Source organism: Mytilus californianus, unplaced genomic scaffold, assembly GCF_021869535.1.
Source record: "Mytilus californianus isolate M0D057914Y unplaced genomic scaffold, xbMytCali1.0.p SCAF_9, whole genome shotgun sequence".
NCBI lineage: Eukaryota > Metazoa > Mollusca > Bivalvia > Mytilida > Mytilidae > Mytilus > Mytilus californianus.
In genome coordinates this window covers 88,886,596-88,902,641 of record NW_026262745.1, presented here as the reverse complement: position 1 = coordinate 88,902,641, position 16,046 = coordinate 88,886,596, and the positions used below count along the sequence as shown (strand labels likewise).

At 31.7% G+C, this 16,046-nt stretch overlaps 1 protein-coding gene and 1 long non-coding RNA gene across 7 annotated transcripts in view; both read left to right on the top strand.

Annotated features, from left to right (window-relative positions):
* Window positions 1-16,046, top strand: part of LOC127716004 (transcription intermediary factor 1-alpha-like) — a 431,824-nt gene that overhangs the window by 328,413 nt on the left and 87,365 nt on the right. For 2 of the 6 annotated variants that reach the window (XM_052222106.1, XM_052222105.1), the window contains exon 1: window positions 6,929-7,062. The exons of the other annotated variants lie outside the window; for them this stretch is intronic. In XM_052222106.1, coding sequence (XP_052078066.1) covers window positions 6,950-7,062 — 113 coding nt within the window. In that variant the 5' untranslated portion in view covers window positions 6,929-6,949. Of the gene's footprint in view, window positions 1-6,928; window positions 7,063-16,046 lie in introns of those variants that run through there. 6 annotated transcript variants of the gene reach the window in all.
* LOC127716053 (uncharacterized) lies at window positions 7,468-15,348 on the top strand. The gene is made up of 3 exons (XR_007988733.1): window positions 7,468-7,717; window positions 8,989-9,036; window positions 15,217-15,348. It is a non-coding gene; the product is annotated as an uncharacterized LOC127716053 (long non-coding RNA).

Sequence of the window (16,046 nt, the reverse complement as noted above, 5' to 3'; positions counted from 1 at the left end):
AATAAAATATCTAAAAAAAATTATGGGCATTGGCCTACATGATTTTGTTCTTAACCTATTTTGAGTTATTTTTGAATGTAGCATTCTTAACATTTCCTACTCTCTCACTTTTTTAATAGTCGTTCGGTATTACGAAGTTAATTCAATCAAGCGCACAAACGATAAAATTTGTCTGTGAATGTGAATAACGAAAATATTATGTTTTGGCAAATACCACACTATAGACAAATGATAGAGGGTAAAAAGACATTGACTTGTACATACATTATTCATTTTATGAAAGAGAGACTACTAAAAATCTACACAATTTATTGATAAATCAGAAACAATGATATTTGTATAAAATGCAATTGATTAGATAATACTTGCTGTAAGATGCGCCCGATATTTACCAGTGTGGTTCAGACAACTGATGTAGGTTGAAGTGTGTGCAAAACGATACCATATTGACCAATTAAACAAAACAACACCTGATCTACACATTAACGTGCTTAAGCTGTATTGAAAAAAGACATACTAAATATCCACAAAGTTCATAAACAATGTTCTTCTTTCACAAGTTTACATGTCTACCGTTAGTTGTTAACCCCTACGTTGTTTAGTCTCTGGCGGAGAGTTGTCTAATTGATAAGTACACCTATATCTAACAAGTTATAAATCACTACTCTAAAATGCTCAATTGAAAGATCGACAACATTGTCCCATGAAACATATTCCGTGTGTTATGTCATGAAACATATTACTTTGTTACTTTGCTCATTCTTATAACAAATGGACCAAAATTCTGAAATATTTTATCGACAACAAGTTTGGTGGATTGTTAATTTAGCAGACTGTCGGTATTTCTATTAGTTCTAAATGTGTAACAGTGCCTTACGGAAACAGTTATGATTAAGATGTGCTTCAACGTTGTTGTTTTTTAGATGTTGTAAAGCCTATTTTCATTTCTCTCTAAATGATCACCATTTCAAATTCAAACGTCTAAGCGTAATGGAACGTAAAAAAGCAGACAGAATTTTATTCATTAGTGTTTTCTTGATTATTGACTAATTTGTTAGGCAATTTTGCATACAACAATATACTTTAGTTATTGTCTACGCCAATGTAAAGTCTGAAAGCAAAATGATGCCATCGGTCGAGCAGCATTGAGTTTATGTGGTATGATTACGACATCTATTTACATGAGTCCCAATGAAAAAAAATCCTTACCGTAAAGTCAGCTATTAAATGCCCTGACACAGCAAAGGAATTCATTAAAATAAAACCATAACAAATGTTAAGTATAAATACGTCGACGAGAAACCTGCATGGACATGACAAAAACGGACGAAAATACAAACAAGTCCACAAAACACTTCATAGAAAAAAAATAGCACTGGAAAAAAAACAAACAAAAAAACAACCAACACCGGAAGAGATATCATATGTCAAGGAAGAGTAATCAGATCTTGCTCTACATACAAAGAGCAAGTTTAGCATAAAAATAAGAAGATGTGGAATGATTGCCAAAGATAAAACTATCCAACAGTTCCCAATGTCCACATGACGTTGATTAAGCAAAATATAGGTCATTGTACGGCCTTTAATAATGAGGGAAACTTATACAATTGTATTAGCCATTAAAAGTCCCCGACATGAAAAACAGAGAAACAATTCAAACAAAAACCCGACGTCAATTACAACTAGTTAATACAATATACAGTTTTTTCATGGTTTAACCTTTAGTATATCTTCTCCCTCATTTTACACGATGCAACAGGCTAAATAGATATGAGAAGATGTTGTATTAGTGCCAATGAGACAACTCTCCATCCAAGTCACAATTTGTAAAAGTAAGATATTATAGGTCAAAGTACGGCCTTCAACACTGACCCTTGACTTACACCGAACAGCAAGTTATAAATGGCCCTAAAAATCACTAGTGTAAAACCATTTAAACAGGAAATTCAACGGTCTAATCTATATGAAAACGAGAAACGAAAAACACTTATGAACGACATCATCAAACGACAACCACTGAACATCAGTTTCCTGAATTAGGACAGGTGCAGACAAATGCAGCGGGTTTAAACGTTTTAATAGGCGCCAACTTCACCCAACCTGAAATAATAGTGTAACATCACAGCATAGAAAGATACACTATAAAATATCAATTGAAATGGCTTAACTCAATCAAAAGAAAGCCTATACAAACAAACACATATAACAAAGAAGATTTAGTGTACTTGTTTTCTTTCATTTAGATAACATTACACGAAATGCATTAAGCAAACCGTATAATATCTATTCCAAAGTGACCAACACATACTCACCATTAAACTTATTTCAAAGTAATCAAAATAAAAAAAATATGTTCCGATTGCAGTTTTTCACTTATTGAAAATGAAATGTCATCCAACATTTGACCAACTGTTGCAGCATTATAAACACCATTTGGTTACCTAGATTCCATGATATATTACACAGGCTTCCGTAAGAGTTTCATAATATGTCTACCTGGTTTTTATCTATGTTGTCTTCAATGTGATTTACAGCTTTCTATCAAATGGATTAAGATTTGTCTGTTAGTTTTTGTTTTGTTTTTGTTGATTTGTTTCAATGGTAACTTGTATGATTTGTACTCTTATAATAAACAAAACCTAAAGTAAATTTAGAAAACGATGAGTCTGTGAACTTCTACTCGATCGCTTACATGCAAATCATATAGATGTTTATAATATTGACCTTAAAACAATATGTTATCTACTTTGTCTTTATATACATAACTCAAATATTTCCGTCCCTCCCCGTAATCGATCTCTCCTAATTGCGAGGGTCAGAATTCCGAACACTAAAAACTTTTCACGGATCCTGGATTTTGATAAGTGCCTTTTAGAAGAGGTGACCAATCAGCAGTCAGTTCAATTTATTGAGAAAAGGTAAAACCCGAGCTAATTCTGAATGATTGACTAACGATTATTCACTGTCTATGCATTCAGGCGTTAATGAAGCAATCGTAGATCAGCGGAATATAACGACTGAATTACTCGGGTTAATAAACATATGAAATATATGATAATTCTTAAACTCGAGTATTGGCATTTGAATAGCTTTTACAAATAAATGTGTAACATAATTGGAACGTATTGATTTTTACATAATTATTTTGAATATTCATTAATGCTCGAGTTCAGAACTTAAAAACTACCATAATCATGTGTACTAGATTAGTTGAAATAACGTTTCAGATTTAGATGATTCAGAATTCCGTTACTTGATACTTCCACCTATCAATTAGTGTTCATTTATTAGAACTACATGTGTCAAGGTAACTTTATAAAAAACTCCTGATAATGGCTCAATCCCCTTTGATGTCCTGCGACATTTATATGAGTGAACCAGGGCAAAACTATGGTGAACAATGCCAGCAGTTGCTTTGTGATAATTACAAATCTTTTCATTTACGGTCTAAAAGAATTTAAAATCATACCATTTCCATCAAACCGAATATAAAATCGGAGGAAAAATCATTCTACAGCAAACGCGATGAAATAGCCTTTGATACTGTATTGCTTATGATAAACCAATATATCAACTATGTATCGACAACAATTACAAATACCAAGATATGTCTGATATCAAACAATCAGACAATGTGACAGAGGGATTACAGGCTGAAGTATAAACGGTCATCAAAAGACAAACTCAGTATACAAAACACATCTTAGAAAAAACAAACTTGCTCCGTACGTGACTTCCGTCGTGTTGATCATGTAAAAACACATCCAACAATAAGTCTAATACGGTACGTCATATTCGGGAAAAAAGAGGCGGGATTTACAGGTTCGAAAAATTTACAGCTTCAACTTTCATGTTGTTGCTAGCACTGGATAAATACCTTTACTGGTAACCTGTTTGTCCCGTGTGTATCATAAGCCTTGTAGCAAGAACTTCTTTCCTGACATAAAACTACGGATATCTTTTTTTATTGAAATATGCGCTTATAACATGTCCATTTTTGTTTTTTCAGCTCTTTTATGTTTTGTTTAGATTTTGGATTTAAACAAAAATAGGGCATCACTAAAGAAATATCACTTGTCAAAATACGCATCTGGTTCCGTGAAATTGAAACTACCTCTTGTCAATACCTCTGTTAGTGAATTGTTGGTCAACGATGGTATCATGAGCCCAGCAGCCAGTACTTTGCTTCTGGTATAAAGTACGTATATTGTTTTGTTTTTTATGAAATTTTCTGTTGAAAATTTTTTAAATCATTTAAATTGAAGGAAATGTCTTCCTCGTGCATATTACGTTTGAATTTTTTGATCATTTCGGGGCCTTTAATAGCTTACCTTACAGTATTGTTGTGCTCATTGTAAAATACCATACGGCGACCTATAGTTGTTAATTGTCTCTAATGGAGAGTTATCTCGTTGGCAATCATACCGCATCTTCTAATTTCGAAATAGCTTTGTCCGGGTTTGACTTTGAATTTAAGTTCTTTTTATGAACTATTCATAGTTTGTTTTAGGCTTTGCATTTATACATGATTTATACTCTAGCATCGGTGAAGAATATGATGAATACTATAAAATAGTTTCATGATTAAAATGGTTAATTTGATATCCCTGTCTATAACACATATCGTCAATAATTTAGTATTTTGATTATTCTTCTCCTTTAATCGGGAATCGCAACCACGTATAGACAACACATAACAGCTGACGTTCAATTAAGTTTGTTTGTTATTCCTTATTTCACATAAATCTACAAGTAGTGAACAAATCAAAATGTCAATTCAGAATTATGAATCAATACATTTTAATTGGTAGTCGTAAATTGGTTAGAAAGAGACAAGCCAAGGTAACAAACACAGAAACTGAGAGAATCCCATTAATTACAAAAAGAGCGAACCAACCTGCACCGACAGAGTAAGCGTTTCATTATTTGTACGTGTTTCCTGCAAATCAAATAGCCTCTTGAAAATATTGTCCATCTATGTTCAATCATTTATTAAACAAATGTTGTAATGGTAATGCGAAAGTGATATATGTTCGAATCATATGTGAATACCAATAAGAAAATCGGATATAAGGTTATAATGTTGCACTGTTTATATGAAATAAAATAGTGAGACTTATTAAATATTAGAAAACATATATCATTTTGAATCTAGAAACAACGTTCATATCAAGCTGCTTTTTTTTAATTTAAGTACATGTTTTATGTTCGGAAAATATGTATTGAGAAAAAGCAAATCTGATATAGCTGTTGTGTCTAAATTTACCTCTACCTTTATCATACACCAAATTAATAAATTAATATATACACATACAGAGCCTTTTTTAAGCTTTTTTCTTGGTTTTTGTTCTGAATGCCTATAGGTAACTTATTCTTAAATGATTTTAACAATCTGAACCTTTCTCGTATAACTGTGTTGTATATAATAATACTGCAGTCTTATACCAGAAAGAGGTCAACATGCCACTATCATTAATATTTGTATAACGAAAATATTGGTGTAATATCCTCCTTAACTATGTTTACAAAAATAAATATTACACATCAAAAATATCGTTATTTATCTTTAGTATCTATAAGGGCGGACAAAAACTCATAGCTGCATGCGTTTTATTTCATTTTTGTGTGTTCAGAAACCAATTAACAAACACATGTACATATAGGAATGTAGATCTCGTAGGTAAGTATCGGATACTATTTTCATCATGAGAAGGTTTAGGATGCAACTGTGTTATGATTAATGTTACAATATTTTCCAATGAACATACAGAGTGATTGGCGAATAAACCATATGTGAACACATTATTAAACACAAAACCTCAATACTGAATGAGGATGCGGGTCCTTCAATATCGTATTCTTTCATTTTTTTGGCCATTTTTTCATTATTCTTTATACATTTTGCCCATTAGTCTCTATTCTTTATATTTTAGCAACCTAGTATTCTCTATTCGTTAGTTTTTGGTCCATTTGTCTCTATTCTTTATATTTTTTGGCCATTATTCTCTATTCTGTAACCCCCATCCACACCCTCTTGAATAACATAAATGTATTAGGACATTTTTCAAGACTTTTAAATGATAAAAGAAGGAAAATACTTGGCAAATAATTATAAAACACTTACATTGAGTCATAACTCTAGAAAGGTATCAGAGACAGACATATACTAATTCACAAAAGATAAATATAAGAAAGCATTTGATGATTAGAATAACGCAGGATATTTTTCCAAATGTAAGTGTATGTATTTAAGTAAATATATGCAAAATATATAACTACATGTATTATCCTTGTATAGTTGTGCAATAAAATTCTAATCAATATAAATAGAGGTATTATTTAGAAGATTATATAGAACCCTGTATCAAATTATCATTTAATACGCTTTTATTTGAAAATCACTAATATATATCAATATCAAAAAATCATTGCGTGTACTATTAAACGTATTTGCATTGCTAAATTCAAACCAGATACACACTTTCGAACTAGAAAAAGGCTGACCTGTCATCCACAGTTTTGTAATATTTGTGATATTGGTGTATTAACTAACCCTTCTTAGCCAATAGTGTATCACATTTAACTAAATATTAATCATGACGAGAGAGTGTACTTAGGAACTCAGCTGAGGACATTAACCAGATATTATTTAAATTGAGATACTGTGTTCTTCGGAACGCAGGTAGAACATTTAAATATTTATAAATAGTACACATTTAAAAGTAAATAAATGCGTTGAAAACTTGCCTACACATTTTGTATTTTTATTCTGATTCAATAAAACCTTAATATTTTCATCGATAAATATCCTTTCAATCATGTGCGTAATAAAAGTTAAACAAGATAAAATTCTGTAGAATTTTCCGTAACTTCTTGGTTTACATTACCGATATCGATTATTTATTAGACGTTTAACCTGTGTCAAGGTAACTGAAGGAAAACAACTAAAATGGCACAATCCGCTTTGAAATCCTGCGACATATGTATGAATGGACCAGGGCGTAACTATTGTGAACAATGCGATCAATGGATGTGTGAAAATTGTAAAACTTTACATTTAAGGTCTAAAATATGTATGAATCATACCTTTCTAAGTGAGTCAAATATCAATCCGGAAGAAAAACTGTTTTGCACAGAACACGACGAAAATTTCATATTTTACTGCATTGATTGTGACATACCAATATGCAAAATGTGTATTGTCAAAAAACATAAAAAGCATGATACGTCTGAAATCAACGAATCGATACAGGAATTGCAATCAGAATTAAAAGATGTGATTGAATCGAAGATTAATTCCACCAAAACAAACCTAGACAAAATTGAACAAGGCACAGGAAGGTACCAAAACGACGTCAAAGAAGCTATTCGTATGATTACAGACGAAGGAAAACAGATGAAAGTGTGGATTGACAAGAAAGTACAAGCTCTCATAAAATCATTGGAAAAAAAAAGAGACAGCAAGCATTAAGGCCTTACAGTCTAGTAGAACTGAGTTTTAAAATGACATAAAAATGTTGAAGAAATGCCAGAACGCCTTTTTCGATAGCTTAAAAATAACTGATGCTACTTAACGTCTGAAACAGTTAAAACATATCAAATCCGAGCTAGATGTTGCAAGGGGAGAGGAGTCATCGGTGCTACCGAGAGTAAAATATAACAAAAAGAAAGTAACAGAACGAAAAATAATCAATATATTTGGAAACATATCGTACCGGTAAGTTATTCACTCTAGACAAGTGTTGTAATGTCAATAGTTTGTTTTCACCTTTTTGCCTGTCTCGAGTCTAATTATTTAACCACTGATTGATTTTTGTTATAAGTTTAACTTTATTGTTATAATATACAAATAATATACTGCATATATTCTATATATTACATTCGACATTCTTTTATTACCGTCACTCAACCGTTGTATAAACATGCATTTCATGGTTAATGAACTGGACGTGACACCCAAGACACATGCACATTTACAGCAGCTTGCACACAAGTCACTTGCAAACAAACAAATGGTCACACGCATGCTACTTTTCGTTCTTATCAAAACTACATCAGTCAATCAAAATGTTGCCTTCAATTATGCCAAGGTGTGTATCATTGCGACAAAATTACTAAAAGTCTTAAAACGAATCAATGTCGATTATTGTTAAGCGAAACGTGGAAAAATGATATGGTAATAAATTTGATTACAGACTTACGGAAATGAATGCAAATGCAAAACACATACATCAGATGCACATCATGCACGTAGATACACACTAGGATTCGTATTGATCAGAAACAAAAGCGCATATTGATTAAAAATTCTACTTTTAATATGTTTTCCCATAATTTTCTAAAACTATTCCACACAAAATGTGTAATCATGTTTTTTTTTTTTATTTTACAAGGAAATCGTCAGCCAGTAAAATAGTCGTATTCCAGTATCTTAAAAACAAGATTTCAATGTTTCAGTAAAACTTATTTACTTTTCAGAATTCTTTTACAATTTAAAATCACAGATTAACTGTAAATACGAAGTAATGCACACCACATAGTCAAGGTATACTCTATAAACGATACAACAAACGTATACGAGACCTCAGCACACGATAAATGGATACGCTAACGTACATGGTATATAGTGTCAACAAATACTAAACACAATTAACACACTCGTTTCACACGGTATGTGAAAGGACTACACACACATGCTACATAGTAACGCATCCTAATGTGTACAACGACAAGGTCGCCAGTAAACGAACAAGCTAAATACGGCACAATAAAGGTACACACAAGCAAAAAGTACATGAAACATGGTAAAAACACACGCAATAAACTGCAATTAATTTTGTTATAAATCTTACCGTTTTAAGGTTGGTGTAATGCTTTTTAGCGTTAAAGATAAATGTATTTTCATTTGTACACTATGAACTCGTGTAACTGTAGTTCGAGGAGAAATATAAGTAGCGATAAATATTTGCCTTTTCTTCTTTTCTTCAGAGGAATAGTAGTTTACAGTGTAGAACAGACACCAAAGAAAGGGCCTAGGTATTTTCCTTATATTTGTAAGATACATCCTACTTTAATATAAAAAAAGTCTTTTTATTATGCTTTTCTGGGTTTGGGATATTCACAACGAACTTTGCACAACATAGTGAACATACAAACACGCTTCAATGGCTAAATTGATGTTGGGATCCTCCAGTAAGCACCATTTTCAATTGTTTGCATTGGTTTAATAAATCAAAACACTTAAACACGAACTTGCAAGGACCAACTTAATTTTATTCATCCTAGGATTTCTGATAACCAATGATTAGAATATGCGCTAAGAAAATATTTGTATGTTTGTGACGTTTTTAGAATTGACAATAAACGAATTAATTTTATAAAATGTTACACTCCTTACATAATTATATATTACGGATTACAAATGTGTCGAGTTTTGTGATTGATAACAACACAGAGATGTCAGTATATATTCAGGAAACTGCCGGGGTATATACGACGTTTTTATTCCCAATTGGAACCTCAAAAACGTCATCATAACACCTGTTACTATGTGACGTAGTCAAAAGCTATACAGAACACTAAAAAATGCCAGAGGCTCACGGAGGGAAAATAATGACGTGCATCCGTCAATAATACATTTTTAATACAAAAAATCACGCAAATTTACACTTCGAATACTTAAATTTAATGTTTTAAAGTGTTATAATAAATTATTACATACAGGATAAAATTATTTTCACAGCAAATTACATAATCTTTCACGTCTGCAGAACATATCAGGTTGGGTTTTCCAATGTTTGTGTTGTAAAAAATAAAGCCACACACACATACAAACACAAAACATGAAATCTGAAAACTTTATTGAAAACATTTTCTAAACGGATAAAAAATTGTCAAGATAAGAAAAGGTGCATTTAAATGGATTACTCAAAATATTAAGAAACAAATATAAATCAATTGCTTTAAAAAGCAATTGTAAACGGTCTTTTCCCCTTCTGAAACATGATTGATTGATACATGTGTATGTTTGTTTGTGTGTTTGTTTCTTTAAAGGGTCCATATAAGTGTGTTGGTTAAGTTTCTATATTTAGTTTGGAAAGTTTTTAGTCTATTTCAAGGTCTGCGCGCGTCTTTGTCTCGCGCCAGGTTGTGGCGTCACGTTACGAGGCTTTATATTAGCGAAAACTTAGTATTTTTATTTCTTTTTAGGTGGGGACGTTGGACAGACAACATGTATAGCGACGGAATACACACAATGTATTTCTTTTGTCATTGTAGGTAATTGACATTTTGATCACAGTTTACGAGCAGTGCATGCTTTGGATTTAATTGATCCTGTGTAATTTTAAAACACGTTTGTTGATTATTTTCATATAATGTACATTTTTTAGTAGCAGTTTGTAACACAGATTTGTATTGTACATTTTTCAGTAGCAGTTTGTAACACAGATTTGTATTTCAATCTAGGAGCGGACGTTTTATTGTAGGATGGATTTCACTAAGATTTACGGAACTAGCAAGCGATTTTTACGGCATTGCAATTTCTTTTCTCTAGGAAAATTCTTGAAAGATATCTGCACCACATTGTTTTATGAAGATGTAATACATGTATACCCTGCTGACTGCAAATTTTGGGGTCAATTGGACATGTAGTTTCAGAGAACATCTGATAACAAGCATGTGGATTTTTTTTTTCAGAACAGATGTAAGAACAATATTAAAAACCAATTGTTCAGAGAACAATTGAAGGTCTTTCCTCCAGTAAGGATCTGTTTTGATATGAAAAATATTTAAATTAGATTTTAAATGTCAATTCAAACGTCAAATGATAGCTTAATGTACGCTGATTCCAAAAATATATGGTTTCTTTACAAAAAAAATATAAATAAGGGAGATAATTTTTTACTTCCGGATTGAAAAATGTCACTTCCGGTATTATTTGAAAGTTTACTTGACACTGATTCCAAAAATATATAGTTCTATATACTTTTACATTAATTTAGTACAATAAATAGCTACTTTCGGTTTACAAAAGGTCACTTCCGGTTGGCTTTTTCAAGGTCAAATGGCTTGCAACCTCATGCAAAAAGTCCCATGGCTTTATCATGTATATATATGAGGTAAAAGCAAAGGTCAAAATATAGAACGTCGAATCAACCTTTGACCTGACCCAAATTTCAAGGTCATGAAACAAGGGCTTCAAATAAAAAGACCCTAGGTCTCAAATATATATGATGAATGAGTTATATCACCATACGTGTAATTTTGAATATTATATGGGAGAAAACTCCCACTAAATGTCTCTGTACCCTTTCAACTCAAATTTACGTGTTACGACATGTCGCAACTAACAATTCTGTAAAAAAATTTGTCGATATCTTATAAGATTTCTGAAAATTAGTGATAAAAAGCCAAAATCAAAATTTTTAACATGACCTTGACCTTTGACCTTGACCTCATTTTCATTTTTATGGACCAAGGACCTCAAATCAAAAGACCCTAGGCCTCTATCACTTATGGTTTTCCAGTTACAAATACATTTCACATATATCAAATACAAAAGGGGAAATAACTCTCATTTGGAGTCTTCGTAAAGCTTCGGTCTAAATAAAACCTAACATCCTGAGGATATAACGAGCAATTTGGAAAAATAAATTTGTCGCTTTCTTTTACGGTTGCGGAGGAGATCTCATAACAAGAAAAACAGTGTTTGGGGAGATAACTCTTACAAAGAAAAGTGTTCGGTTAAGCAGGGTCAGTTTCAAAAGCGTATAGACTGTATGCTATCATATACCAAAAAACTAAGCGACATCTTTTGAAACAAAAATACACCGCAAGAAAAAAATTAGGCGGAAGAAAAAAAAAATAATCAGAAGAAAACCAATAGGTCTTTCCACGGAAAGGTGGAAAGACCTAATAAACATGTAATGAATATACATGCTGCATTGTGAATGTTTAATAAATACCTGCACTGGAAAAAAACATAAAGACAGGGGTAATCCATAATATATGTGTAATTCAGGTCTTAGACAGGGTATATACTGTGACATTCCCGACTTAGGAGTTATATAGACTCTAAGCTGGGAATGTCAAAGTATATACCCTGTCTGAGACCTGATAACATATAATGTTTTATATGATATATTTGAGCACAACACGTGAACTGGAATAACCAAAAGAATGTATACTCCAATGCTAAAAATGGGGAATCCAGGCGTATAAAACTTATGAGATAGTAAAAGCAACGAGATAAAAATTGTTAGTCAAGAGTTTATAAGATATTTTCCCTATCATGCATTTTATTTTGGAAAGAAATATTTTCCTCGCGTGAATTTGATGTATTATCTTAACAGTCATAGCTAATAAAGAACTTTCGTTAGAAGACGACGACAATTAGTAAAACAATTATTTATCCGAGTTAGGATTTCAGACATTTGGAATAACACTATAATGATATGAGTATATTTTGTTTATAATGGATATGCTTTACTGTAATAAATTAGCTTGCACATCATGTATGAACAAAGGTTTGCAGAATAGCATGTTTACATCAAGGAAATTTTAAATTAAAACAAACAATAGAATATATAATGATACAACCTTAGGTCAAACCCAAATAATGATCTAGTAGCGGAAGAACGATTCTTATTTCGTTCTTGAATATATATGTGTTGTGTATAAATCAAATTTGAATAAAGAAATGCGAAAAAAACCACAAATAAAAAAAAACAAAAAAAAACATTTATTATTTAGTCTATAATAGAGAACCAGGGACTCCAGTATTTGCTATATACATCTTTAGAGAGTTGTTCAAGTTCAGGTGTTTCTTTACAAATTTGGAAAATTATTTAAGTTTGGCAATACTTCTTGTAATATTTTTTTTGTGAGCAAAATCTTCTTATATTTTCAAAATTTCAAAAATCCAATTGTTTAGTGCAAGCTTAGTACTGCAGACCATATGACAACTCCAAAATAGATGTTCTATGGTCTCTGTTTTTCTTTTCAGTATTTACATATGTTCAGGGTTTCCCCTGGAACAATTTTCTTTTCGCCATCTCTTTCGCGAAAACAATTTTTTTGTCAGTTTCAATCTTTTTTTCGCCCACTAGCTTAAACATATTTTTCGTTTAAAATGTTCCTTCTTTCTAACAAAAAAAAAATCATTTCACATCGTTATCTATTATAATTCTTCATATCTTTTTGTTATCTACATTGTAATGAATAAACACTCAATAACAACAAAACATTTACTTTTAAAAAGAAACTGTAAAATTGCAAAACAGATCATGAAACCATTATTTTTAACTTCTGACGCATAAGAAGGGATTCATATTAAATAAGTGTATTGGATACTTCCCGTCTAGTTAAAGGATAAGGACTAACGTCAAAGATTTTTCTTACTTTTAAATATTTTATTTGTTAACAATAGTTTTCATTCCGGACCATCGTTAAATGAAAAAAATTGGATCCCCAAAAACCAAGCCTTAAACACATGCGTCGCTAAAAAAAATCACCTACATCAAAACAATTATTTCTAAAAAAATTATATAAAAAACTTTAAAATTAGAGATTTTTCTTACTGTTGAACATTTTTCGCCATAACAACAGGTTTTTTTTCCATACCATGGTTAAAAGTAAAAGGGGAGATGTACACTTGCATTGCTAAAAGTAAAACGATTGTAAAATCCCTGTTCAAAACAATAATTTCTATGAAAGTTGTAACTAAATCCTTTGAATGACATATGACGCCATTTGACCTCACCATTTTATTAAACAATACACTCAACACCTTTACTAATTATAATCCATTGTTGGCGGTAGCTATGAAATGCAATAACCTGATTATTGATTTTCTATTTAAGATATAACGAGTTCATGGTGAATTCCTAGTATTGTATGATCTGACAAGAAAAAAGTCTGATAAACCCTAAAAGTAAACAGGATGAACGAAGCCGAACGGTTATATTTGTTTCGCCAAATTCTTTCGCCATTAACGAATTTTAATCGCCACAATTTTTTTTTCTCAAATGGCGAAAATGGCGACCGCCAGCGGAAACCCTGGTATATTTCTATTAAGTTAATATCAGTCATATTAAGATGGTTTTCCTGTTTTCCTTCGCAGCCAATGTAACATTTTCTCATTTAGTACCTTTTAAATGTCTTTGATTCGAAGAAAATACTTATATTGAACAGTAGAATGTTTTCATTTAAATCGATATTAATAGCTTATAAAAGAGAGGCGAAAGATACCAAAGGGACATTCAAACTCATAATTCGAAAATAAACTCACAACGCCATGGCTCAAAAAGAAATAGACCAACAGACAAACAATAGTACACAAAACACAACATAGAAAACTAAAGACTGAGCAACACGAACCCCACCAACAACTTATGGTGATCTCAGATCCTGCTTCACATGTGGTACCCGTCGTGTTGCTCATGTTAATACAAACCCGTGGGTAATAAGTCTAATTCGGTAGGTCATATTCGGGAAAAGGAGATGGGATTGTAGTCACGACATTAGGAACATATAATCACTCTTTAAGTGAAGTTTGATTCTAAACAAAAATGTTTAAAATTCGTATAAGTTGATATAACTGTTGGACATTTTTAAATGACATAAACTTGTTTAAACTATGAAGCAAGTCATGCACTGGCCAAATTCCACTTTAAACCCAGTTTTCATTAAAAAAAAACAACACTTGAACAACCCATTGTAATATTTTCTTTCTCTCACTAAGGATACGATAGCATTTCAAGAACACATCTTGGTTTTCTAATTTGATTAAGTATATTCATAGCATCAAAAACCTCCTACCAAATATAAGTTGTTGACAATAGACTCAATGTTACGCAGTTCAATACAATTTATTAGCTCTACAATAAAGACAAATACCACCCACATTGAATTTGAGTCATACAGCCTTCTTATTCATGTACGTTTAAGTCCCTGTGTAAATGATTTTAAATTCTACAGTTGAGTATGTTTATTACAACGAAGTTGTGAATTGCAATATGTATGCATTGTAGTAGAACTTTTTATTAGAGATGAAATAAGTTATTCGGACACTATGTGTAAATCTTGTGCGACATACATTATAAATATTTGAACAAATATCACAAAACACACACACGTTTGATATGCGTATTTAATGTTTTATTTTTTCGTGAGTTTCACTTTCATTAGTTCTTATTTCCAAATCTCTGATTTCAGAGAACAGCCAACAAAGGCACTGTACAGATACGCATGCAACCTTTGTGGGTAAGAATACTGTCATATTGGTGTTAAATGTGAGATGTTTAGATATGACACAGTTCTTTGAGAAACCACCCGTTTTAAGAATACCCGGAAATATAAGCCAAGATAATGACAAGAAAAATATTGTAAAACTTAGAAGAATAAAAAAAAACAACGCACAACACAAACTTACTAAAAACAAATGGTCAAAATTATGAGATGATCACAAACGGCAACAACCTGACAAAAGATCATTTCTAAGAATACATGATTAACACAATCATGAATCACAAGTTCAGACGAACGAGAGAAAGAAAATAAACGAGGAAAGAAAAAAAACGATGCAAGACCAAGGTCTTACAAAACCACAAAATGCAATTAACAACAAATAACTCATTTATAATCGCATTGTTTAATTCTCATCAAATGCGCTAAATACAAAAGGCAATGATATAATTTGCAAGATTATATTAATTTCTATGCAAATAAATGTTTTACCCGAGATATTAGATGATGAAATTAATTTTAAGAATACTGGCCGTGGACCAGTTACCGTCAGTTACAGTTACCGTCACCATGCATTTAATGTGATAACGGAAGTATTGCGAACATTCGGCATACTGCTATTTTCTGCAGACAAATACTATTGCTTCATATTCAAAAACTTTGTTTTGTTTGATCCATTTAAGACAATGACATGTTGAGTGTTTAGTTTTTGTAACACGTCGTGGGAAAAACGCGTGCGGGGACATGACGTAATCACTTTTTGTCGTCCTCAATTTTGGAAAACTTGCCGTTTTTTAACA